The 27,703-nt window shown below is 47.0% G+C and overlaps 1 protein-coding gene across 1 annotated transcript; it reads left to right on the plus strand.

Moving 5' to 3' along the window:
* The first annotated feature begins 1,543 nt into the window (after positions 1–1,543).
* FAM83C (family with sequence similarity 83 member C) lies at positions 1,544–26,483 on the plus strand. Its single transcript, XM_074157663.1, has 4 exons — positions 1,544–2,210; positions 8,008–8,175; positions 12,548–12,672; positions 25,556–26,483. Exons 1-4 carry the CDS (start codon positions 1,656–1,658, stop codon positions 26,481–26,483), a joined length of 1,776 nt encoding a protein of 591 aa, XP_074013764.1. The 5' UTR covers positions 1,544–1,655.
* The last annotated feature ends 1,220 nt before the right edge of the window (positions 26,484–27,703 follow it).

A 27,703-nucleotide genomic window follows, 5' to 3' on the forward strand; every position in this document is an offset into this window, starting at 1 on the left:
TCAGAAAAAGGCCCATCATGTTTTAGCCCCTTCCCTTTGTTTTTTTTCCCCAAATTTCCTTACATTGTGTTTGGCTGTTCGCCTCACATTTTAAGTTAGTGTTGTTCTTTAAGCTTCTGTAACACTGATTTACACCTGTAACACTTCTGTGCCAGCAGCTTTATTGTGAGATGTTTGTCCCATACCTCCTATCCATGGCTGCTGACTCTGCACTTGCTGCGTTTGCAGCACAGCTCTGGTGGGCAACTGAAATTCTCTGATTGAACGTACCTTTGCTTCTGTCCCTGCCGTTTGCACAGTCCCAGCAAGGGCTCGTTCTGACTTCAGGGATCTAAGGACAAGACAGCTCATCTAAACTGATCATCCTGCTCCATCTGTAGTCCGTGGAGAGGGACAGTCCCTTGGGGACATGACTCATCCCAGATGAGTTAGAAGTTGGTGTCTGAATGTGCCAGTTCACACCTGGCCATGGCTGTCTCTCTCCAGTGACTATCACCCAGTGACTATTAGAGAGCAAACACTTAGATTTGAGAGGACTTAATTTAGCCTGGATGAGTTTAATCTACACGGGGGTTGTAACTTGCAGATAAAAGGCTGGCTGATTAGATCCACTCTCCAGCCAGTTCTTCATTCCCTGGTTGGCCTCTGTGGCGCTGAGTAGCTCCAGGGTAAGGTCGGCGGTGCAGGCTGGGGACTCCCGAGTGCCTCCTCTGAACAATTTCTCATGTGCTGTGGTGCGTTCTGGGCGGCGCGTTCCAAACACGGCACTTTAAATCACATATTAACATCCGCCTGTATTGTTTCTCCAGAAATAGCTCTGTGGTGCTTTGGGGAAGCTGGAGGTGGCTCATCCCAGAATACACAGCACGTGGACAGGATCATCGCTCACACAGCACCAGGCTCCTGAGTCTGAATGTCCCTTCCCTGCAGGATTTCCAGGGGGACGCTAAAAGACCGGCTATTGCTCTTGCACCCTGTGGTATCGGAGCTGTGCTAAGATCCCTACTGTGCTTCAGACAACACTGTGACCCTGGGATATCAAAAAAAGATGGTGTTTTGGCTTTTTTTTTGCCAGGTGCCAGTCTAGCAAAGCCCGGGCTCCCAAGGAGGAGCGTTAGCTATGGCTCAGGGATGAATAAGTTTCTTGGCCGGGTCTGATTATCCACTTGGGATATTTGTTTTTCATTATAACTGACACTGAGAAGCGTGTTTGATTTGGAACAAATTTCAAGCAGGAACAAGTTTCAGCATCTGCATTTCCACTGTGAGCACAATGAGGGACAAAACAGGTTAGAGCCTGCTTGGCCAAGGGTGGGGACCTCTTGGGAGGGGAGGGCAGTCCGTGAATCAGTTACAGGGAAAGGGAAGGAGCAGCTTGAGGAGCTGATCTTCCTCCCCTTGCAAAAGGGATACTCTAAGCACCAAGTGTCAGGTGTGTTTCTGAGGAAGCCGAGTCCAGGAAAGCCAGCTCCTCCCCCGGAGTGGGAGGCTGTACCTGGTGATTAACTCTGGAGCGCAGGAGTGGAGCTCATGCTGAGTCCTGAGGGAACCTGTTGGGAGGAGCTCAGGAGTGCTAGAGGGCCAGCAAGGACCTGGAGTCGGACAGAGGACTAATCCAGCTGGAGAGGCACTTCTTGGCATCAGCAGCTCCGGTCATGTTCAACTACCTGGCAGTAGAGGTGAGACCCCAGTTCCACCGCACCTATGGGAGCCAGCAAGGGGTGTCCGGGCCACTGAAGAGCCGCCTGGAGCAGCTGAAGAAGCCATGGTGGAGGGAGGCCACCCCGCTGGTGCTCCAGCACAGTGAAACAGCCCGGCTGGCCATCGACGCCTTTCTTGAACAGGGGGAACGTGGCTACATGAGTGCCATCACTGAGGAGCGGGAGCTGCCTTTCCTTTCCACCCTGGACATGGAATATATCAGCCATCAGAGAAACCAAAGCGTTCCAGATCCCAGCACCATGAGAGACAAAGAGGCTGACCTTGGCGACACGGACACCGGAGACAGGTCCTCCCTCAACTCTGAACTAACCTCTGGCACCTACTTTCCTCTCATGTCTGACGTGCACCCTCCGGAGCTGGAGCTGGGGTGGCCAGGGACGCCGCTCCTCACAGTGTCCGGCCAGACTCAAGCCACTGTGATTTTCCAAAGAAACAAAGCCAACAGCATTAAGGATTTGCTCCGGTCTCTGATCAGCCGGGCACGGACGGTACGTATCGAGCTGTGTCCCTGGAGCGGGGTCTTGTGCCGCAGCACCTGAGTCCTGGTGGCTGGTCCCACAGCTTCTCACCACGGGCTCCAGGCTGTTGCTGCTCCCTAAATGTTACGGTGTGATTGCTGTTTCTCTAGCAGATCTGTAACTGTTCCAGCTCCTTTCCTTTCCTGTCATTTCTTTCTGCCTGGGAGAACGTCACCCAGGCAGTGCCCTGCGAGGTGCTCTGTCTGTGTTTGTGGGTACCACAGCCTGGAACGGGGCGGGCAGCATTAGGGCTTGTTTCCCCCAGCTGGCAAGTGCCCTCTGCCAGGAAGTCTGCACGGCCAGGGCTTTTCTTGAGCCCTGGGCATTATGTTAAGCAGAAGAAGAGGGTACCACTGGGTGGAGAGTGGGAGAACGCAGGACCCGAGTAAACTTGCCGGACTGAAAATCCCTGGCTGTGTTTTGCAGTGGGTTGGAACACATCATCGTATCCTCCAGACTCGGTGTCTGTGCCTCTCTGAGGATGAGTTAGATCATCCCGTTTCATCCCATCGCACAGTTTCTGCTGGGTAGAGATTGCCAACCCCCAGATGTAGTAAAAACTGGATGCCTACAGTTGTGCCTACCCAGCACAGTGCTGGCCTGGATTTAAGTTATGCTCCCTCTTGTTTCTTTTCACTTTGCCACTCCACTGTGTACTAAAGCCACAGCTCAGACAACTGTATCTCAGGCACATTTTCAGCTTTTATTTTCTTTGTCCTTTCTATGGTTATTTCCATCTGTTCCATGTTAATTTTCTGTAGTATTTCATTTCAATAGCGTGGAGATACTGAGTGAACATTTAGTGCAAAGTTCACTTTTAACCAGTCAGCTTCTAGGCAGTGTCTCTTATCATCGCTCCTGTAGTTTCTCATTTAACTTTACTGACACACCTTAAATCCATGACTGCCAAGTGCAGAAGGTGGGAGATACCGAATGGTTAAGCCTGGATTTCAGCTGTGTCTGGAACACAAGCTGCTCTGGGCAGATGGAGCTGGAGTGATACCTTCTGTCACCATCTGCAGGGCTGAGCAAAGTTATGTTGTCCCCAGGAGAAGAGAGTGGGGCCATGCAGCAGCTCAGATTGCTCTGCAGCATCACAACAGCATCACAGAACCACACACCCTTGAAATCTGTGTGTGATATGAAGTAAGTGGGGAACTTTTTTTTCTTTTGTCCAAAAGAAGAGCATTTTGCCCCATGAGCTACTGCTGGGTTGGAAGCAGCCATTGCTTAATGCCTGAACTTCTCTTGCACCTTTGTAGGCAAATATAGGAAGTTTTGTCCAGGAAGTAAGTGACAAAAAGCTTTGTTTGTCCTTGCAGACAGCTGATTTATGATATCTTAAATGATGAGGAAAGTCCTGTGACACTTACTGTAAGTAATCCGTATTACTTTTCAGCAATGGGGATTAAGACGTAGTCGTGGCAGAATGCACAAAGTAAATGACTACCAAGAAAGGTCCCCTTGTCACTTAGCACGTGTCCCGGATCTCTGGTGATATTAGGATCCTTTAAACCACATGACAAACACCTTGCTGCTTTCTCAGTTCACAGGAGCTTCTCCGTTGCCGCAGGGAAGTGGCCCAGGCAGTAGGTGCTTTATTGGACTTTTATAAGTACATTTTGAGCTTTCTGTTTTTCTTTTTTTGGTTGGCTTGAAAAAGCGCTGACAATGGTCAGCCCTTGGTGTTCAAGCTGGGGATTTTCACGCAATGTTTTTGACTGTTGTATGAAATGTGAGAAGGAGTTTTCAACCATCTTATTGATTTATTACTGGTGTTTTGCAGGCTTCTAGGTTAGCAGCTCTGGCCAGTGCTTCCCATGATTAACTCTATCACTGACGGCAGTTTGAGCTCATTCACAACCACACTTACACGTCTTTAAGTAGTTACTGAGTCATTTTGCTCATCAAACCATCCAAAAGGATGTTCCGTGTATGCCTTTTAGTGACTAAAGACCAATCAGAGGTAAAAACATCTTTTCTTGAAGTGCCAGTAGCAGCTGTGTGGAGAACCGCTTGCTTTTTAGCTTTTCAGCTGCTGTTTCTGTATTTCAAATGTTTTCCCCACTAGACTTCAAGCTCTTGTCGTACATCCCCCCTGCAGCGCCTTCCTCCTGAACGCTGACAGCTAACACGGGAGGGGGATGGATGCTGGTGGGACGCGGGAAAGGTGTTGAGATCCCTGAATGCTTTTCCTGGGCCCTGTGGACAGGAAGGCATGCAGCTCGAAATGCTGTATGGCTGTTTTCTCCTGTACAGTCATACAGAACAACATCAGCTGACATGTTTTGCAACAGCGTATTTGTACTGACAAATCAGCAAAAAGCTGCCTTTGCTTTATTGGTACCTTTTGCTGGCACGGTTCGTCTTTCTACTTCAGCCGTATTTAACCAGCTGTCTTTGAAGATGTATTTTCAGATTTGAGCTTTTCTCTTTGCAGACATAAGGAGATGCAGCGCAGCCACACCTTAGCCTTCATTTGATAATAGTATTGCAATTTTACTGTTGTTGGATGAGCTCCAATCTATTTTCAACTGTCCATGCTGCTCCTTTTGCCCCTCTCATACAACTCTGACGCTGCCTGCGTTTACGTGCCATGGCAGAAGGGTCGCCCATGGTCCCCCAGAGAAGCAGTGTGTCACTTCAAATGGCAACACTACGGTAATGACCAAAACCACACTGCTATTGGCAAATACCAGTAAAACCAGCTGTGCTGGTTAGAAACCAGACAGATGGCAACCCCAGTGGGTGCTGGTAAATGCTGCAATTCCCAAAGTGATGACTGCAGTAATTGCCGAATTGTGAGTTTGCAGAAGTGGATTTAGAAATGTCATGCTTTAACCCTGCCATGGCCAGAGGTGAGCTTTCTGGAGCCTGTGGGGCGGCTGTGTCTTTGCAGTGGCCTGACCCACCAAGGCTGTGCCGTGGGCTTGGAGGCCGTGATCAGTGTGGTGAGGAACGGGGATGCTCTGAGCCAGCCCCAGCCTTGCAGCTCCCACCATTGACTTAAATGCCCAAGGCTTTTAAATGTGAGACATGAGCTGTCAGGAGCCTGAATTGGAGATGGTACTGCTGGAAAATTATCCTTGGAATGCTGTTGGAAATTGTCTTTGAGGATTTAGACCTCACTTTTGTGACAATAGGTTCTTAGGAGGCTGCAAGGGGAGGACTTTCAGGGTCTTTTTTCCCCAAAAAACTTCTTGGCTTTGGGGTGCAGCTGATGTTATTGTAAGAGCTGCCTGCTTTGTTTACTGGGAGGATACAGTGATCTGAGTGGCTCCTAGAGTTGTCCTGGGGCACCCGTGCTTGGAATGTCCGGCCCCACCGTGGGCGCCTGCATCTCCAGCGTGAGAGGCCGTGGCAGGGCACAGCCTCCCCTCTCTCCCCACTGCAGTGCCCGTGGGGCTGCCAGCCTTCTCGCCTGTCATCAGCTGTGGGTGCTTGCCCACCAGAAGCAACTCTAACCAAATCCCTCCTGTGAAGGGATCGCATGCGAGGGAGGCTGCGAGTAGAGCTATAGCCTGTTCCACCTCCTGATGCCAAGCGAAGACCCGCTTCGGAAAACATGAGTCTGACTGCCACGCCAGGCTCCACCTGGCTTGCACAAGCTGGCGTCCCGCTGCCTGGGGCGCCTGCTCCGACGCCGAGCCCTGCCACCAGGCTGCCAGGAGGTGCAGGTCTGCCTGGCAGCCAGCAGCAGCCAGCCCAAGGCACTGGGTGGCACGGGTGACTCTGTGCCACCTCCTGCCATGCGCAGCTGTGGCTACTACCTGCCCAGCCTCTGACAGCCAGCACCACAGACTGGCAGTGCCATTGTGGGGCAGGCAACAGCCCCAAACTCTGCTGAAGCCTGTGAGCACTGGTAGAGGAAAGTGAGATGGTGTGGACCTTCTGTGCACATTGGCACAAGCAGTGCCTCTGAGCATGTGGGGTCTGGGGACAAAGGAGCATCCGTCTCTCTTGACTCCATCGTATTGACTTCCCAAGCCAAGTTTAGATTGTCTCCAGGGCCAAGCTGGCCTCAGACCTACGCCTGAGATGAGCGGGAGTATCGTGAGGCAAGTGTGGCTGAGAGGGACTTGCCTGAGGCCTTACACGAGGTTCAGGCTATAGATTTTTCTTGGTGCTTCATCATTAGAGAATGGGTGACCCATCAAGGTCATTTGGCTGAATTGCCTTTGGTTTTTGGCCGGAGGCCAACGTGGAAAGACGTGGTGAAGTCCTGCTTTTTTGTGTGGGTCTCAGTGGTACCTAACACCGATAGCCCAGCAGCAACATGAATTTGGGAAGTTAAAAGTGCTTCTCACTGCTTCCAGAGCTCTTCCAGGGCTGATTCTGCTGTCCATGCCAGATGGGTGCCTTTCAGGAGGGGAGAAGAGTTTGCCAGAGTCTCATAAGGCTTCTGGGAAGACACCACTCATGAACAATACAAAAGAGGTGCCTTTAGGAGTCAAACTCTGAGGCCTGTATCTCGCAGGGCCAGGGTGAGAGGGTAGAGATGTGGTTTTGGCCTGGACAGTAGGAATGACTTTTAGCTCTTGATGACAGCTGCCTTGTGTCCCACGTGGATGCCTGGAATCACACCAGCCTCCAGGAAGGTTTTCCCCAAACCCTGCTGTGGTGGCCTGGGCCAGGAATCTTCTGCAAGGTGCTGAGGACCACTGACAGTGTGTAAGGCACCATCACAGAGATGCTCCTTGGGGACAAATCATAAGAGCCAAGAAATATTGTCCATTTGCATTTCCCCCAACTCGTTGTTCAGGTTGCAGGTCATACTGTACTTTGACTTTTCTAGTTCTGGGTCAACTCACTTGTAGTAGGTACTTGTCATGACCTACCTTCCATTTTCTGTATTTTCCTGCCAATTTTTGGAGAATTCACTTAGCCAAGAAGGTCTGCTGCCTCCCATCCCCTCTCCACAGTGGGATGGGTTGCCATGGCCTCCCTCAATCTCATTGTCTAAAGAACTGGCAGTTCTCTTTAGAATTATTTTTCTTTTTAAACCCCCTCCCTTGGAGACCTCATCTTGCAAATCTTCATTTTTCTGAGCTAGATTTTATTGATTTTTTTTTTTTTTTAAATAATGTTAGCGTTGTTCCTTCTCCCTACTGTTAGGTTTCATAACTATCACTTGCACGCTGGGCTGTGTTAGCAGGAGCGCTGCCAGCAGGGAAAGGGAAGGGATCCTTCCCACACACGTTATTCTGTGATTTTGTCTAGTTGCCCTTGGGATGTAATCTTGGAACAAGGACATGTACATACTTGACTAAGATGCCTTTTCCCTTACCTGGCACCGTGTCCTTCCTGAAAAATGTGATACTTCTTTATATTAATATGCTAGTCATCTGGGGAGTCACTCATACCAACTGAATAACGATTTTGGTCAGTCTGGGCTCTTCTGTTTATATGCTGTATTTCTGGCATATTTGCTTAAGGCAACACATAGTTGTTGCACCAGTGATATTCAGAGTTTGTGCACGTGCATTACCCTTTCAGCTATTTCTTTCTGTGAATAACAGAGGAGACAGGAGGGAGCTGGGTGGGGAGTGTCTTCATAGTTAATAAAAGTGATTTTTTTTTTTCTGCCGTGCTGGGGTAAAGGCTGTGGAACACAAAGGTTCAGAAGCTGCGTCCACTCGTGTGGCCACAGACAATCAGTAACTCAGGAGGTTTGAATCCTTAATTCATAGTTTAATGCACAATTCACTTGGGCTTAGATTTCAACAGTTTCTTCCCCCCCCCCCCCCCCCTCTTTTCTCCTGCCCAGGTGATAGCAATTGTGATGGATCTGTTCACAGACATGGAGATACTGTGTGACCTGCTGGAGGCCTCCAGCAGACGGCATGTCCCTGTTTACCTGATCCTGGATGAAGAGTACTTGAAGCATTTTGTGGAAATGTGCAATAAAATGGCTCTTACTCAAGACAGCTTCCCAGTAAGTTTTCAGTCCCACACTGGATATGATAAACAGGTCTTGGAATTGGTAAAAACCATGTACCCTTTGTTCTGTTTCCTCTGCCTGGTCCTGGGGACCTTCTCCCACTGCCCCAGGTTAAGAGACCATGGGTGTTTGGTCTAGGAAATCGAGATCTGTCTGGAAGCACAGGGGAAGGACTGGAGGAGCCTCCCAGTCCCATATCTTCATGTTTTGTGGTCCTCATTTCAGTTTCACACAAGAGCAGTGTGCAGGAGAGGCCGATAAGATGCAGTGCGTCACAGAACGCTTTGCTGGGCTGGGGCAGACGGACAGAGGTCAAAAATTTATGTTCATGTGGACCTGTATCATTTCCTTTTCTTTTCCCTTCAGCCCCTGCTCTAGGACACAAAATTGCACATAGTTCAGATCCCTGAGCCCAGTTTAGAGTGTGGCCAGAGCTGGTGTCGGGCAGTAGCTGGGTGGGGAAGGGAAGCAGTGAGTCCCCTCAGGCGTCCCGATGCCAAACCTACCGTTTCCCCCAGCCCAGCTGCACTGCCTCGGTGTGGGACCACGTGTTTAAAATGGCACGTTAAGATCTGCTTTTCAGCTCTGCGATTCAGTTGTGGGTTCACGAAGGGTTTCTGAAGAGCCTGATTCCCCACGCTGTGGGGTGCCCAGAGCAGGCAAACCATAAAAATTAATATGTGGGTGCGACAAGCTCTCTTGGGAACTTCCAGACTCAGAAATATACCCCAGTATCTTGCTGCTCCCCGTGTAGTCTTTTTTGGCTACCACCTATCAATGGAAGTTGGTGTTTTTGTTGTCTTTTGTGAGTCCTGCAAGGCCAGCAGTCCTGGCTGTGCCCCTGCACTGGGTGCATGGGATTCCTTGGGGGGGACCAACTCTCTTCCAGCCACCAATTTCATGGGTTTTCCCTTCCTCTCAGTGTGCTTGCTGCTGCCTGCTTCCAAGCAGGGGAATGCTTGGAAGTTATCCAGTTACCTCAAAACCATTCTTAACTAAAAACAAGCTGGGGAAAATGCAAAAATAGTGTTTTACAGCATTCAAAATAGATGCAGCTACAAATGTCTTAATTTCCCCTCATTTTTAACCTGTCTACACAAATAGGGGCTTCCTTTTACTCCCGTGTTGGTGGTGCTCTCTCCTTTCTTGCTTCTCACAAGCCAGACCCATTTCATCCTGCCTCTTGAGATGGCAACTGTTAGGGAAAACCGCTTCATGCTGGAGCATGTTTGCTTTCACAAACAACTGCATCGCTGAAGTCACCTGGTGGGCCCAGATAAATTCCATCTCTCCAAAATGTATTTTATTTGCTGCTTATCCAAGAGCCTGGCCATTGTTTTTAATTAAAATTAGAATGAGTTTACAACTATGGAGATGTCTATGTCCCTTTGTTAGACCTGATGTCATGTCTTGTGCTTTAATGGCTAATTAACACTTGCCTCCCCCATCCAGTGACTCAGCAGCAGGTCTCAATGTGAAGTGCCCCTTAAGCGGATTTATCTCAAGCGGTACATTAACATAAGTGCTTGATATCCACATCTAAGTGGAGTGAGTGTACGTATTTTATTCCTGGCTCTGAGTTGTGACAGGATGCGATGGTAAATCTCCATTTGGAATAATTGGTGACAATTTGGGGTTTAATGGGGAGTTTGGGGCAATTGGCCCTCCAGCATCTTACTTCGAAGAACGTTTGTGTGAGCCTGCTGGTGTCAAACCCTGGTGCTGAGTGTCTGCAAATCCCACAGTGCCACATCGAGCAGCGGTCACTGAGAATGGATTTTTTTCAAAAGGCCACCTTCTGAACCTAAAACTACTGTCTAAATTGAGTGAGAGTGGTTCCTGGCAGCCTCCTTTCCTGCAACATGGCAGGATTCTCGTCTTGTTTGGACAACTCAGGGCCTGCATTGCCAAGAGTAAGAAGAGGATGGAAGAAATGAGCCAGATAGATACCAGAAACACACCCAGCCTTGGAAAGGATAGAGGGAGTGAAGAAATACTGTGGTGACAAGTCTATGGGATATCCCTTACTTTAAGTGATTTTAACTTCCCTGGGGAGGAGAGGAGGCTCCTCCTAGTGAGAATGAGAACGAAGATTACTAAAACCTCAGCACTGGAAGAAAAAAATCCCTGTGTTGATTGGCAAGAGGATTATGTGAACAACTCCCCAAGCACCCAGCGTATTTTGCTCTATATCAGGAACTTGTGGTGGCATTTCAGAGGATCACAGATTAATGCAAGTTAGCAGGGACCTCAGGAAGTCATCAAGGCCAACCTCCTGCTCAAAGCAGCATCCCCTGTGAGGTCAGACATGTTCTCAGGGCCTTAATTGGTCTAGTCTTGAAAATCTCCAAGCGTGGAGACTGCACAACCTCTCTGGGCAACTTGTTCCAATGCATAACTGCCCTTATGGGGAAAAAGTTTCTCCCTTCTCACAGGTGACAGATGAGGATGTGTTCTGGGACACAAGAAGGCAACAAGGAAGAGCCGCAGTGCAAAGATTGTGAAGCTTCAGCTCTGTCCCTACTAAAAGTTTCCATGACCTCAAGAGAAGACTGGACAAGTACTTGGAGAACAGGTCTGGGGGGGTTCCCACTAAGGCAAACCACAAGAGGCACAAGAAATCCCCTGGACATAAAACAGTCAGCAGGAATATTAGGGGGCAGCATCATAAATGAATGCCTTCTTCCTGCTCTTCCGCAGCTGCCATTGCCCACTGCGAGAGATAAACTGTTGGGTCAGATGGACCCTGGTCTGGAGGAGATTTGCTGCTGTTCTGATGCCCTGAAGGCAATGGTGCTCCTTGGGTGGGCAGTCAGACTTCCTCAGCATGACGTGAGAGTCGAGCCTTTCCCACCCCGCCGCCACGGCTCATGGCAGATGTTTCCGGGAAGCCCACCTCCTGCCTGCAGGGCTCTGACGGAGGAACAGAGCTGTCAGGAATGGAGTCACCCTGCCACAGGGTGACTGCCTCCTGCTCCTCACCCCCAAGGCATGACTTCCGCGCCCTGAACCCCATGTGAGGCTGGAGACCGGGCGAGCTGGTCTCTGGCTGTGCAGGGGCAGCCTGGCGAGGTCAGGCATGCTCAGCCTGCCGGGGAGGAGGAGGGCACGCAGCGATGGAGGGGTCTGCGCCCTGCAGAGAACATCTGTAGGCAAATCACAACTATTTATGCTCGTCTTTCATGCTGGCTGTTACAAACCGCTGGGGTGGGCCAGGCTGAGGTCTGCTGCATGGCGGAGGGGACGCTGCCACCTCCACCAAGTGCCCACCATGGGCAGCACCACCTCCGCCAAGGGGCACAATGGCCCCTACAGCCTGTGCGGCCCGACCCAACTGCTGTGGGCCTTCATCTTCTGTGGGGCTGGCGCTAAGCTGGGACCAGCCACCCACAGAGGGATCTGCCGGGCCACAGGCAGGTGGCGACAGTTTGTGACAGCTCCTGGTGCACCAAAGACACTGCCGGTGTCCTAGGAGGTGGCCTGGAGGGGCAGCCAGGGAAGGCCTGGCGGGACAGCCAAGGTACAGCCTCGGGGATGTTCATTTACACATGAGATATTTTCTTTGGCACTGGGTCGTATAGACCAGGCCAGTAGCTGTTTCCAGTGACTGTTCTCCTCTTCTGTCTTCCCCAGCTGAGGTGCAAGTAACTTTTATTATGGGCAAAACCCTTGCATTACAAGAATGGCTCCTGGTGGATACTGAGAGCGAGTTCTGATTTTGTACTGGGCTGTCGGTTTTACAGCCAAAGGGGTATCAGAGAAGCTCTTTGCAGTCTTTAAAATAGATGAGGATTGGGCCTGTCGCACTGGAGTACAGCAGCTGAAAATTTTAATATCACTTTTAAAATGTAATTCTTAAATTCTAAAAACGTTGACATACCTTTCTGTAAATCCTTTTTATTGAGAGATATTTTGGTTTTAAGAAGCCTGTCACTGTATGAAATCAGAACAGCACATTCGATTGATAAGAAACTGGCTAGCTGTTATGGGTCAAAATTCCATTTAAATTAAGAACCATCTGCTAGTGGGATTCGTTGAATATTATCAATAATCTGGAAGAAATTGCATAGTCTTATATACTTCAGCAATGATCTGTTGGCTCATAGGATTCTCCAAATTTTTTTTCAAACCAGCATTTGTACCTAAGTGCAACTTGTTAATATTTGCTGGTATTTTTATCTTACAGAAGCAGACAGTGCGACAAAATATTTGGTACATAGAAGCCAAGAAACACTTAATGCCTTGCTGCTTTCCGCCTCGGGGAGCAGGGCTCCCGCCCGAGGGAGTCCATCAGTGATGCCTAAGGGAACATTTTGGTTTAGTTCAATGCGTGTCCCCTTACCGACTCTGCTTCCTTTGGTTTCAGAACATGCGTGTAAGATGTCTGAGTGGAGACACATACTACAGCAAAGCAGGCAAGAAATTTGCAGGCCAGGTTCTGGAGAAGTTTATCCTGATTGATTGTGACCAAGTTCTTGCTGGTACATACAGGTAAGAAAAAGTAGCAACTATTGTGACAAAGGCTGGTGACACTGAGAAAAGATTCATTACCAAAATAGTGAATAATGTAGCTGGGGTTTGGTTCTTTTTTTTTTTTTCATGATAATGATACACTACTTTTCCTCTTCGTTTCCTCTTAAGAATGTCAGGTTTTATTTTTGTGCTTTACCTTCTTCTACTCCATCCTCTTGCCTCTTACCTTGCTGTTTAGCCTTCAGATAGCATTAACTGCTTCTCTGCCAACATTGATGCTTCCTGGACACATCTGCCCATGAGTATCTCTTTCAGGTCTTAAAAATGTAAGAAATGTTCTACCAGGTCAGATGATGCTCCACCTAGCCTAGATTCTGCTTCCAGCTGATGCTGTTTAGTGAGAAAGGCCAAACGGCCATCTGAAGTCCATCCCTCTTGTCCTCCCACAGCACGTGCAGTCGTTGCATACAGCCCTACGTATTCCCTTCACTACCTATTGTCTGTTAATTTGCCCTAACTCATTGTCTGTTTTAAACCAATCTCCTACTAATTTGATAAAGTGCTTCTAGTTCTAGTGCTGCAGGTTGGTAAAACAGCCGTCCTGCATTCATCCACCTTCCCTGCCCTTCTCTTATCCAAAGTGAAGGCCTCGGCTTTTCCAGTCTTTCCTCCTACAGCAGCTGCTGCATCCCTCACTCATTTTAATCATCTTCTCCACATCCTCTCTAACCTCACCATGTCCTTCTTGAGATGCAGAGACCAGAACTGCACACAGCCCCCAGGATGTGGTTGCACCAAGGTGTTACAGAAGGTCAAAATGATGCCCTCTGCTTTGTTATTATCACCTTGTTGACAGCGGCCAACATTTGTTGAATTTTTTAGCTGCCACTGCACACTGAGCTGATGATTTCAGAGAACTGATGATGATGATTCTGAGCTCCTTCCTGAGCTGTTCCAGGTTCAGCTTCATGCAGACCTGATAGAAATAATTTTTCCTGTTGGGTACACTACATTTTCCTACACTGAAGTTCATCTGCCACATATCTGTCCACTTGCTCAGTTCTGTGAGGTCCTTCTGGATTTCCTCACCTTCAGTGTGGTACTCAACCACCTGAAGGAACTGAGGATCCTCTGCAAACCTGGGGATTTCACTGCAACCCTCCATGCCTGAAGTCACCCATAGGATGGAAACCAGTTCCAGGACCAGTCTCTGGGTCCTCACTGCTGTCTCCTACCCGTGTTCAAAAATGACCATTAAGCCCTACCCTTTGCATCCTATGCTTTCACCAGCTCCTGGTCCATAACAAGACCCTTCTGCTGTAGCAGCTTAGTTTCTTAAAAGGATTTGGTGTAGAACCTGTCAAACGCAGTTTGAAAACCCCAAAATCCATAGTTGACTGTCCCCTTTATCCATGCGCTCGCTGGCTCCCTCACCAAACTCCAGCAGGCCTGTGAGGCAAGGGCTTGCTTTTACAGTGGCCCTGTGGACCTTCTTCCATAAGACTGTGCCATCAGTGATCTTGTTCCTCGCAGCACACTCTGCCATATCCCAGGATGGAGATCAGCTCCAGTGCTATGTGGGCCTCAAGATTACATCCAGAGCCCTCTCTGTAGGTGGGATCACATTGGAAACCTCCCAGTCCCTCAGCAAAGCAGTCTTTGCAGTGGCCCTGGTACACAGGAGTGAAACATGGCTCAGTGTCACCAGCATTAGCAACGGATGCAAAAAATTCACTGAGGTTCTCTGCTACAGTCTTGCCATCACTGAATGCCCCTTTTGACCCATAGGTCTCAAATGGGCCCACCAATTTCTGAACTGCCAGTACAGCGTTTTTGAACAACCTACAAGCTGTAGTCATCTTGGGATTTTTGGACTGCTTCTTTTCAGCTCTTTTTGACTAATTGCTGCATTTTTACATAATTACCTTTCTTGGAAATTGAGTATCCAGGTGCTGCATTTATTTAGATTGTGCTTTCTCACTGCAGCGTTAAAATTGTGTGTGAGCATCATTGGGCTCTACCACTTCTGCCTCTGGAACCAAGTCTTATGCATCATTCCAGACCACATCCTGAATAGCATCTTTTTCTTGTGGGTCAAACAATTTAGACTAATTAATTCTAGCAAGTAATCGTTTATTGCTTCCAAAAAGTTTTTCTCCACAGCTCATCCCAGTGAAGCATTAACCTAGTATGTGTATGAGTGGACAAAAATCTCTCATTGCTACTGCCTGCCCTAATTTTGCAGCCTCTGTAATCTCATTTAACATTGTCTGGTCACCATCACTCTTCTGGTCAGAACGTCAGGAGTACTGACCTTGTACTAGATTTTTATTACTAGACTCTTGAGTTTTCCACCTACAGATCTTTCCCACGGGATTTTCATAGAATCATAGAATGGTTAGAGTTGGAAGGGACCTTAAAGATCATTGAGTTCCAACCCCCCTGCCCTGGGCAGGGACACCTCCCACCAGACCAGGTTGCTCAAAGCCCCATCCAACCTGGTCTTGAACCCCTCCAGGGATGGGGCAACCACAGCTTCTCTGGGCAACCTGGGCCAGGGTCGCACCACCCTCACAGCAAGAATTTCTTCCTGAGATCTCATCTCAATCTCCCCTCTTTCAGTTTAAAAACATTGCCCCTCATTCTATCACTACACTCCCTAATAAAGAGTCCCTGCCTTCACGCTGTTGCACATCATACTACCCTTCACAAACAGTGCAATTCCCCAGGACAGACTGTTCTGATATTTCTGTGAATTTGGTGCCCTGGCAACACTTTCTTCTCCTTCCACCAGGTCTCCTTGAACACTGCTCTCCCTCTCCTTTCTCTCTCTTTTCCATCTCCCAGTCAGCATGTGCTGGACCCTCAGTCCACCAGTGTCATCACCACTGTCGCTCCAAGCTGCTCCTTCTCCTCTGCTTCTGACTTCGTCATCTCCAAGGGTGGAGGTCTCACCCTATCAAACTCTGGCAGTGAAAAATGGAAGTACCTGGTTGAAACTGGTTATGTAGAGTCTCTACATAAACAATATGGAGAGCAGTGTCTGGTGGCTTTTTGACCACCCTGAGACACATATCTAAGAACAACAGAGTGGATCCCTGCCTGAAAACATCTGTCCATCTCCATTGACTGCAGGGGCAGGGATTAGAAAACTGGGACCACTCATTTTTGAGTGGCTGAAACAGAGTATGTGTCAGCTGGATGGAACTCCACATCTTAATTCCCCAGAGTCAGGATATTGCTTAAAACGCAGATTTGGTTCTCTGTTCCTCCCTCTGATATTCTGGGGCAGGGATCTGGGTCTGTGATGTGCTCTCTTTCTATAGATCTCTGTATAGTTGAAACTTCTTGAGTTCTGGAAGATAATTATTCCATTGAACAGGGCCTTATATCTGATTCTCTGCTCTCCCAGTAAGCACATGATGTTCTGGACTAAAAGAAACAGTCTCTCTTTGTGGAATTTGCTCATTGGTGGTCAGAAACGCTTCCACAGGAGAAAATCAGGAGGTCTGCCACTGGGTGTACTGCAGCCTGGTACTATACCTAGTGTAGTAGGTGTTTAGGTTACTCTCCCTGCAGATGGGAAAGCTACATTCAAGCGATAAGAATAGTTATCGAGTAAAGCCAAAGACCCAGGGGGGTCTCGGGATGACACAGGAAAGAGGGTGTGTTCTTACCCAGTGGCAGGTTTTACAGTTCAACAGGCTTGTGTGCAAGGATCAGAGGTTTCAGAACCTCTGGGGCTATATGCTGTAGGTGCTTCTTCGTGTTCAATTTGCCATAAGAGACTTTGTCCCACCATGGTTGGGCTTCAGATATCCTCTAGCAATGGGTTTGCAGTTTAATTTATGTTTTGTGTGGAGAAATGATCCGTTGTATTTACATTAGACCCACTGCTAGATAGTTATATTTGATGCCCCCAAAGTCCCATAACCTGGGCACAGTAAATCACTGTTTCCTCTTCACTTTCTTGACTGCACCCGTGATTTTGTCCTCCTCTAGTATAATCCCTCATGCAAATCATCTCTTCTGCAGCTGAAGTATCCTTGGCTGTTCAGTCATTTTTTGTGCAGGAGAACTCCCAGACCTTTAGCTATAATGTCTGTCTTTTGTGAGACGAATTGACCAGAACTGCATGAAGTGGTGGGGATATTCCCACCCACGACACTTTAGCACTGTAGCATAATGGTGACTTCTGTCTTTTCCTCTGTCCCCGTTCCTAGGCTGCTCTTTGCCTTCTTGACTAGTGCTAAACATTGAAGTGATCATTTTTTTTAACTGTCTGTGGGAATGCTGACCTCTTTCCTAAGTGTTGATATCTGAGAACTCATCAATGTACAGAGACCATCGGGGGTTTTACAATAGTTTGAATTTATTGACATTGAATTTTGTCTATCGTTTTGTCACGTATTTACCCCATACCACAAGATCCTCTTGCAGCTTCTGATTATTCCATTTCCTTTTGACCACCCACAATAATTTTGTCATGAGCTCTGTCATGGACTGTTTCTACCATTTTTCAGAACTTTTCTGAATATGTTGAACAGCAGCGATCCCAGCACAAAACTTGTGGGATTCTAGTGGGTAAATTCAAACTATTGCTAGCATTTGTATCCCACCTTTAATCAGCTGTTATTCCTCAGGAAGACCTTCCTTTGTACTGCACAATCACTTTATTTTTCTAAGAGTCCCTGCTGAATGACCACGTCAAAATCTCTTTGAAAATTCAAGTTGCCAACATCAAGCAGATCATATGCGTCTGTGTGCTTGCTGCCTCCTTCAAAGAACTGCAAGAGGCTTTTGAGGCATGGCTTCTTTCCACAAACTGTGCTGAGTCTTCAGCATTATGATTATAGTTATTTATGCATCTAATCATTTTACTCTGTATTTGCTTCTACCAGTTTGTTCAGTATGGAAATAAGACTGGATGGTTTGTAGTTTTCCAGGAGCTCTTTAAAAGGTTCACATTTACTACTTTCCATTCCTTGCTACTATGTTCAAATTAAATGATAGGTTATTCCCTGGTTAATAATTGGAAAATTGCTGACTTCCAGTTTTTGAAGGCTGTTTGCTTTAATATTTTTCTTTAATGCGCCTTTTAACTATGGTGACTTTTTGGATGTTTTAAAATATCTTTATTTTGATAGGTACATTTTCTCTGAGACTCTAATATAGCATCTTTAAACAATCTTCATGCTGCCTCAAGCATTTAACCTTTTTGGTTACTCTTTTAAATTTCTTTTTAATAGCATTCCTCACTTTCTCTTTTAAGTTAAGTATTACTGTTGTGGATTATTTCAGTCCTGAAAAAATATTTGATATGGGTACGTCATGAGTTTTTTTTTTTTGCCGAGTGGCCCTTCCAAAGCAGCTTTCTGAACTGGTAATGTTATTTCTCCTTTTGTTGGTTTTCTCGTTAGTTTCCCCAAAAAGCAGCCATTTATATTGTCTAAAATGCAGCTTCTGCAACTATCCCAGTAATGGTCCCCACTCAGTGTGCCTATAACTGAATCTCCCTTTATTCCTCTGCTTTCTGCCTTCTCAGCCTCTCAGCACATCCTTAGCATGGCATATTCACCATCAGCACTCAGAAAGTTCACAGTTAGCCCTAGTACTGTGTTTTTCCTGCTTGGGTGTGGAATTTTAATCCATTATAGATTTCATTTGTTGAGATACCACTTACCGTATTTGAATTTTTTAATGTATTGTGCCATTGCCCCAGCAACATCCTCTCTTTATCCTTTCTGTATAATTTCTACCCTGGCAGTTATACTGTTTCTTTATTTTCTTCTACCCAGTACGTTTCTGAGATGCCTGCTGTGTCAGAGTCATCATTTCAGCTCAGGTATTTCACAACATCTCTCTGTTTCTTTAGCTCATAAAATTTGTGTGTGCATGTAAACATTTCTATCTGATCTGGCTGTTCAGCACCGTGCACTTTTCTAAACACAGTTTTATTTGTTCCGGTGTTCTTCATCGATTCTAATTCCTTAGCTAAGTGTCATTGATTTCCATCCTATCCTTATATCAGAAGACAGTTTTCTTGCTTTTATTCCTAAGGTAAAGTGGGCAATCTCAAACTGTGTGGCCTTGTACACATCACAGCTTCACTCCAGATTCTAATTTGAAGCCTCCCTGTATCTTCTGCATTATATTGCACAGCAGCCAGGTTTCATTTAGGTTAAGATGGAATCCAGCTTGATTTAGAGTCACTATGTTCCTGCAGTTTTCCATTTCCTTATGATTCTACCATCCTTTCCCTAACATAATGTCCATAACCATGTCCTGAAATGCTCTTTTACTTCACTGTCCCATTCTAAGCATGGAAGAGGGAGCATTTTATAAGGCTGCCAATAAAATCCTGATCTTTTTTAGCTTCCTACTTTGGTGCTTTTATTTTACCCCCAAGACTATCCTATTTGTTTTTATGTTAATGGGGCCTATACAGACATTGACTAGTGGCTTCTCTGTAGTGCTCCATAACTCAGATCCAGGCATCTCTACTGTCCTTCATTCCAGTGAGCAAATTGCTCATGGTTCTTTGCTGTTATCCTGCCTGAGCACCGAGTCATGGAGGACCACATCTGTGTGCTGTCTGTCTCCTGTGGACACCAACACCATCTGTACCTTCCATATGGCTTGGTTTGTACAGCCTGAGGACAGTTACCACGCTGACCGTCAGGTGTCTCCTTTCCAGACTTGACATCTCCTGTTCCTCAGAGGATTCTAGTGGAGTGAAAGGGTTACACATCTTGTAGGCCACAGTGTAGTTCATACACCCCCAGGATGTTCGCTCTTTTTCCCAACCTTGTGACACTGCAGACACATGTTTTCCTTAAGACATACTCCAACCCCCAGAGCTGCTGCAGACTCATTCCCCAGCCTGTATTTGTGCACCTGATCATGACTGCCTGCAGTGTATTTTCTTTGAATATTTTCCTGTTGAAAATCCCTTTTTTTCAGAACCTTTTTCAAACTCATATCTGTGCAGTTCCTCTCCCCTGGATGTGATTTGTGAATTTAATGAGTGTACACTCGTCCATTACTTAGACTGCTTGTGAAGATACTGGAGAGCAGCAGAGCTGAGATGCTAGACCCTCTAGAGATTCAACATATCCTTCTACGCTGACAGTGAATCCTGACGTCTAGTCTTTCTGCAGTCTCTCTGCAGAGGGGTATTTTCCTACTCTGTTCTTGACTATTCAGGTATTCAGTGTCTTTTCATTCTTCGGCTGTAAGAAGAGACTCTTCTCTCCTCAACTGCATGCTCAAATCATGGCTGAAAGCCATTTTTACTCTCTAGTTACATCTCTAGCCATTAGATTCTCTCTCCTGTGAGCCCCATATGCAGTATTACACGCATGCAGCAAGAGTCATATACATATTGATATTTTCATATTGAACCCTGTATGTCGATACTGTTATTCTCTGTGCTGACACCTTCCTTAATAGTCTTGTAAAAGCCTTTCTTATTTTCCAAAATACCCTTGGCCAGCTGAACTCATTCTGATATATTACTGCTTATTGGTATGAATCAGGCATGTTTTTGGAGAGTTTTCTAAATATGAGAACCAAGCTCACTGCTCTTATCTTAAACAACCGTAGGCAAATTAGTTTAGACCCCTCAAATCTTATGTGTTTATTGATTAAATACTTCCCTGTGTTTTCCATCTTTAATATTATACTTCCTCTAAATGAAGACAAGGAGAAAACAGGGTTCCTTAAGATGCCTAGGAAAAGCAATAATCTAAAATCCTAAATAGAATTCTATATCTAGTGATTTAGTATTATTCTAGGCACCAAAAGAAATAGTATATTTCTTTGAGCACTTATTTAATATAACAGAGTGAAGGATATGAAGATATTTACTAATGCAGCAGATGAGAGGAGCCAAAGGGCAAATGGGGCTAGAGCTAAACAGGATCTTGAACAGGAAAATTAGGGTAAATATTTGCTAGGTTAGGACCAGAGAAAAGAAGTGGTATTGCCAGCCTGAAAGGGAGTTACGTGGCTGTTTGTGTTGCCTTAGAGGAGATTGAATTTCTCAGCTCAAAATAGAAGACGGTCAAAGTATCGGTAGGTGCCCTGCCACTGGCACGGGGAGTGAGGAGCTTGTTGTTTGCTATATTGTAGTGAAAGAAACTCCAGATTTGGGGTTGAAGGCAACGCGACATCTGATGCTAAAAAATGAGAGGAGGAAGTTGAGAGGATTACAACAGCTCTGGCTTCAGTACACAAGTGTTTGCAATGGACAGGTAAAGCTACAGGGGTTTGAACCTGGAGGAGGCTTGGGATTTCTTTAAAAGGAAGGTGTTTATACTCTCAGGTATCCACGCCCAAGCAAGAGGAAAGAGATTTAAGAGTGAGTTCCAGACCTAACTCAATGAACAGTCACCTCAAGAAAGAAATTATAATTAAGCAGGAAGTGAGTGTGTAAGGAATGGAAGGCATAGAGTTATCAGAAAGGAAACCCCAGGCTGGTATGTAGAGCAATAAAGTGAGCATTGTCAGAAGATAAGTTATATATAACCTTGAGGAGAACACCAAAGCAAAGAGGAGGAAGTCCTCAGGTGTATAAATAAAAAGTGAATCCAGAAGAGAGAGACAAGGCATGCTGCTGTAAGGATGAATAAGAAGTAAGAGAGAACTGAGATGGAAGGCCCAAATTAACTGAATACACGGCACTCTTTTTAATCAAAACAAAGATGAAAAATGAGGAGTGGAAATAATTCCAAGTGCATTGGAAACAAGTTTAAAGAGCTTACTACAATAAAGTCAGATTATTGTCATCTTATCAAAGAAAATGTCGCTTGAAATCAAAGGTCTAGTAATGAGTGCTATGTAGTATCTAGATTTAGCAATAAGCAAAAATGATACAGGTTAGTTTGTATTGGCATAGACAAAGAGAAGAATGCCTTTGACCGCCAAAGTGACAGAAAAGCAATAAAGATGAGTAAGAGAAACTACTGAAAGAAGCAAAAAAACCCTCTGCTGCAAATTGGTATCTCATCAGTCGGAAATAGCTGAAGCAGAGAAGCCTAGTGTGGAGAACTGGGAGCCACCTGTAGAATACAGCCATAGCAAGTCCACTGAGACCTGAGACTGGATCGCGGTTTTACAGAGGGGCTCACAGAACTAACCCTGCTGTCGAAAGCGCTGCTGAGACCCTGACCTTGGTCAAAATGCCACAGGGTGCTCTCGCCACTGGTGCCCGACCGAAGGCAGACACCAGGGCAGGGGATCTGCGGCGGGACAGGGAGGTGTCCCCCACCCCCGGAGGTGATGCTGCAACTCCATCTCCTGGCCGAGGACCGAGCTGCACGGGTTCCTGGAGGGTTCCTGCTCCGGGAGTGTCTCAGAGCAAGGCAGGGAAGGGATCCTGTCCCACAGCCATCCCTTCCCAGACTCCTGTCACTTGTGCCGCAGGGTGATTGGGAACTGGATACGGGATCTCTGTGTGCAGCAGTTTGTTATGGGAAAAATAAGAGTAGGAGAATCCTATCCCTTTCAGAAACTCACATGAACTTTCAGCATCCACAGTGCCCTGCAGTGAGGAGCTCCACAGCTTGCCTGTATGTTGTTTTCCAAGGAAGTACCTCTTCTTTTCTGTATTCAATTTGTAATCTGTTAACTGTATCCAGTGCCTCATTTTTGTACCAGAAGAGACCAAGAATGAACATTCCCTGGCTATTTCCTCCATGCCATTCATGGAGGAAAAGACCTTTATCTGTTTGTAGTGATGGGAATAGCCATGGCGGGCAAGGCCACATCATCCTGTACTATGGCAAGGAGGGTGGCTGTGCCAGGTCCTCTGGTGACACAGAGTGGGCAGGCCCCCATTGGATCGGCATGGGAAACTGGGACACAGTAATGCCTGGACCGGGAAAGGAACTGTAAGAAGCATCAGTGGCAGGGACAGTCATAGAATCATAGAATTTTACAGGTTGGAAGGGACCTGTCAGATCATTGAGTCCAACCATCAACCTAACACTGCCAAAACCACCACTAATCTATGTCCCTCAGCACCACATCTGCCCAGCTTTTAAATACCTCCAGGGATGGTGACTCCACCACTACCCTGGGCAGTCCATTCCAAGGCTTGACAACCCTTTTGGTGAAGAAATTTTTCCTAATATCCAATCTGAACCTCCCCTGGTGCAACTTGAGGCCATTCCCTCTTGTCCCATCGCCTGTACCTTGGGAGAAGAAACCAACCACCCCCCCCCGGCTACACCCTCCTTTAAGGGAGTTGTAGAGAGCGAGAAGGTCTCCCCTCAGCCTCCTTTTCTCCAGGCTGAACACCCCCAGCTCCCTCAGCTGCTCCTCACAAGACTTGTGCTCCAGACCCCTCACCAGCTCCATTGACCTTCTCTGGACAGGTCATAAGGCCAGGGGACTGTATGGCTGGGTCCAAGGCTGCTCCCCTCACAGGGGAAAGGATGGTCCATGTGTTTGAGAGGAGATGGCCGACTGTATCTATCTCGGGTGTTTCTACCAGGAGGCAGTACTTGGGTCAGAGAGTGCTGGGAGAAGACAGAAGGTGGAGGTCACTTTGTCTGTGGTGGGAAGGAAAATATAAGCAAGACCTGTTGTTTGCCTCCTGGTAGGGTGAGGCCGGAGGCCTGGATGGGTAGCTGTGGTGATGTTCCTGCTAGACCATTTGAGTCTGAGACATGGGACCTCCTGGCCAGAATGAGGAGGGCAAACATGACCGCTGGCACAGCTCTGTTTCTAGGTCTGCTGGCAGCAGCGGTGCCAGGCTGGGTGAACAGGGATGGCAGGCATCATCCTCCACCTGGCTGACCGGGGTCCTCTTGCAGTTCATGTGTGTTATGGTTCAAGAAACCTCCAACAATTTATTGTCATTTAGACAATTATTGTGTTACCTGATGACCCCTCCACACCACGAAGGGGAACCAGGGAAAAAACAAGGAAACCTGAGGGTTGAAATATAAGCAGATTTAATAGAATAAGACTAAATAATTAACGTTAATAACACTAAAGAACCAGTATTGATCCTGATGCCAATATAAAATACCCAAGGACTATCCCCAGCCCATTCCCCAGCAGGAAGCCGTGCACTCCCAGCAGGGACAGCAAATGCAGGACCCTGCAAGTGCTGCATCTTTGGGAGGAAGGGAAGGGCTCAGGGCTCTGGCACCGGGGAAGGAAGTTCTCAGTATCGCAGCCATTGAGGGAGAGAGAAACTACTCTGCAAACTTTCTAATTTATATTGAATGTGATGTTCATGGTATGAAACAATCCTGTTGGCAGCCTCGGTCAAGTGCCCAGGTCTCACTCCTCCTCATCCTTGCTCCTGGAGAGGCTTGAAAACACTGAGACCTTGAATCCCACAGAGCCCAGCTGGCTATGAAGGAAGTATTTTCACAAATTCAGACACTAGTGCAGTTTTCCCAAGCATTAGAAGATAAATTAATCCTGTGTGGCTCAACCCAGGACATGGGGACAATGCGAGGGGTGCCAGCCCCCAGAGGAGCGGGTACTCAGCCCCCGGAACGCATTCATGAGTTTGAGGAGTTCAAGTGAACACAAGTGTGTGTGTGAGTGGAGCAGGTCGTGAGTCAGGGTACGTCTGAGCCCTGTGCTGTGCAGACACAGTGCTCTTGTGTGGACGGGTAATAGCTGTGGTGGGAAGGTGGACGGGAACAGCAGCACCCCCGGGACAGACACCTGTGACAGTGGCAGTACAGACTACATGAAATCTCCCGTCTGGACTCTTGGATTTCTTCAAAGAACTCTCACAGCTTTGTGAGAGATAACTTTCCTTTGCAAAAGCCACCTTTCCTATGATATCATATTTGCCTATATGGACATTAATTGTATTCTTTAGAAGAGTCTCTACTAATTTGTGCTGTGCAGTTATGAGACTTAATGGTCTGGAACATTACAAAAATTATATCACACTAGCAACATTCCACTCTTCTGATAACCAAGGCACTTTCAAGTGAGAGATAAGAAATCCTGGTTAGTAGTTGAGCTATTTCATCCTTGCGTTCCTTTGGCGCTCTTGGGTTGATGTAACCTGGTCCTGCCAATTTGTTACTCTCTGCTTTGTTGATGTGTTTTCTAATCTCTTCTACAGAGATTTCAACCTGAGACTGATCCTCCCTTATGCTCTGTATGAAGGTGGGTTGATGGCAGCAATCATCCTGAGCTCCTGTGCAGTAAACACTGATGCAGAGGAATTAACTGAGCACTCCTATGGCCCGTGGACCGTGTGCTAGTCCCACAGAGCGCTCAATATTGTTTCTTACCCCTTTTGCAATGTGTGACCCAACCTTTTTGATAGTTTGGCTTTCTGGTCTTAAGAGCGTCTCTTCTGTCATTTACCCATCTCACCTATTTTCTGTTTTTTTTTTCTCATTTCTCTCTGTGAAGTTGCATCCGTTTACTTTGAGCCTCCTGAGTATGGAGTATACTGAGTATACTGAGTATACTCCATATATTCCATACTGAGTATGGAATTTCTGAATACTCTTCATGCCACCCACAAAGGTTTTTCACTCTTTTACTACATCTTCATTCTGGTTTAATTCACCTGTTTTGATATTAAGCCGAAGAGTATTGATCTTTTCATTGTATGTTGCTCTTTGGGGGTGTGTGTGTGCTGAGCGTAAGCATACTGCTTTCTTCAAAACAACACTATGGACCATAACAGCTGCATACTGAAATTAAATGACCATTTTAAGGTTGTTCTTTTGTAATGATGGAACGAGTACATTCAAGCAATCTCAGACTTCAGAGAAATTTCATACTTCAGAGAAATTTTTACTGACATAAACTGGGTAGCAATACATCACTGGAATGTTAAAATCATTGCTAGGTAACTTGGAACTCTGTGAACTAACGTTACACATGGTTTTTTTCCTTTTTTTTGCAGTTTCACCTGGCTTTGCAGCCAAGTCCACACCGGCCTGGTGACCCACTTCCGTGGTCAAATAGTTGCCGAGTTTGACAAGGAATTCCGGTACTTGTACGCAGAGTCCCGCGCAGTGACCAGCTTCTGTGTGCCAGACCCTGGAACGTGCCCCTCTTCTCAGAATACCTCAAAAGTTGCCAACTCCCTTTTAAAACCCCCCCAGGTGAATGATGCTGAAACCTTGAGTCCCTCCAGCAGCCTCTCCAACGTAAGCATCAGAAGCATAAAAATGTCTCCCTTTCTAAAAAACTCCAGCTGCAACGTACACCAGGAGAAGCAAGATTCAAGCTCTGATTCTGGGAATAAGAAGGGGAAGGAAGACACATCTCTGAAGCTGGCTTGCCCTAAGCAGCAAGGAGAACCACCAGACTCACCAAACAATAAACCCACCCCAGCTTTGTACCACAAACCAAATTTCATGACAGCAAGGACATTCTTGCAGCCGGAGCCTTCCCCTGCCTCAAGCTCCAATAAACCTAATTATCAAGGGGACAATGAGGCGAACAGCAGCCACTGCTCCCCCCAGGAGCAGACGTTGCAGTCCCTTTCCGATGGTGCCAGTAGCAATGGGATGAGCATGCAGCAGAAAGGGCCTGGTGCTACCTCCAGGGAACCAACCGCAGAAAATGACAACAGTTTTTACGGGATGGAAAAAAGACCGAGTGCCAGACAAGGGAAGCTGGACCTGCTGTCCCCATACAGCCAGCTAAAACGAGATAAAAAGCCTGTAGTTCCTTGCTATGACAAACTCACTGAGGATATGCTGATGGAAAAGAACAGCACGTACGGGGCTGAGAAAAGAATGACTCTCGGGCACAGTAAGCTGGACCTGATCACCAAGTACAACAAGTTAAAATCTAAACATATACACAGTCGGTTTGAACTCTGACCCGGGCCTCGAGGTGTCCTTTGGTCTTATTTTCAAGTGGCTGCTTTTCCCCACCAGTTGTCATACCTGGGGCTTGAAATCAAAATACGGCTGGCAAATTAGTCCGGTTCCTATTAAAAGGTGTCTGTGCTGTTTCTAATATATGCAGATGACTGATTCAGGTGAGATTAGCAAGTACAGTTCACATTTTCAATTGCAAGATCATAGAATCGTCTGGGTGGGAAGGGACCTTTAAGATCATCGAGTCCAACCATCAACCTAACTCTGATAAAAACCATCACTAAACCATTTCTCTAAGCACTATGTCAACCCGACTTTTAAATCCCTCCAGGGATGGTGCCTCAACCACTTCCCTGGGCAGCCCATTCCAAGGCTTAATAAACCTTTCTGTGTAAACATTTTTCCTAATATCCAATCTGAACCTCCCCTGGTGCAACTTGAGGCCGTTTCCTCTTGTCCCATCGCCTGTGACTTGGGAGAAGAGACCGACCCCCCTGGCTACACCTTCCTTTCAGGGAGTTGTAGAGAGCAAGAAGGTCTCCCCTCAGCCTCCTTTTCTCCAGGCTGAACACCCCCAGCTCCCTCAGCTGCTCCTCACAAGACTTGTGCTCCAGATCCCTCACCAGCACCCTTCTGGCAACGAATCATGGCAGGAGAGAGAAAATTACGTAAACATAATCCACATTTCTATGTTCTTTTTAAACATTTGTGAAAGAACTTTTCTTTCCCAAGGAACATTTCCCTCAAACTTACAGTAAGGCTAGTGCTGCAGCTGGAAGCTGTTCAGCCACTGAGTTCTTCAGGGTGAACCCAGGTTCTCTTTGTACTGAGCGATTCCTCACTGTGTATCCACCTGCTGGAAATTAAATGGTCAAAGGCAGGGTAACGTTGTTAGAAATAAAGGAGCTTTTTGCTGGACAGAGCTGTGTTGGGTCCCTCGTGGGGAGGTGAGGACCCCGAGCTCAGCCAGGGCCCCTCTGTGCTGAGCTGTGCCATGCCAGTGATACAGTTGGCATGTCTGGGCACATGGTTGGCATCTGCACATGGCTGATGTTGGCATTTAAGTGGTGTCTGCACATGGGTGGAATCACCACATGGGTGCTTATCTGCACATGGATGATGTCTGCACATGGGTGGGATCATCCCATGGGTGGAATCACCACATGTATGCTGTCCGCGCAGGTGTGGGATCACTGTACAGGTCGTGTCTGCACATGGAT

This window comes from Numenius arquata, chromosome 12 (assembly GCF_964106895.1).
Source record: "Numenius arquata chromosome 12, bNumArq3.hap1.1, whole genome shotgun sequence".
Lineage (NCBI taxonomy): Eukaryota > Metazoa > Chordata > Aves > Charadriiformes > Scolopacidae > Numenius > Numenius arquata.

Bases quoted from the DNA above. Each gene is read 5' to 3' on its own strand.
- FAM83C (XM_074157663.1), top strand. From the start codon at position 1,656: ATGTTCAACTACCTGGCAGTAGAGGTGAGACCCCAGTTCCACCGCACC. The intron at 2,211-8,007 runs GTACGTATCGAG...TCTCCTGCCCAG, and splicing joins TGATCAGCCGGGCACGGACG to GTGATAGCAATTGTGATGGA. The intron at 12,673-25,555 runs GTAAGAAAAAGT...TTTTTTTTGCAG, and splicing joins GTTCTTGCTGGTACATACAG to TTTCACCTGGCTTTGCAGCC.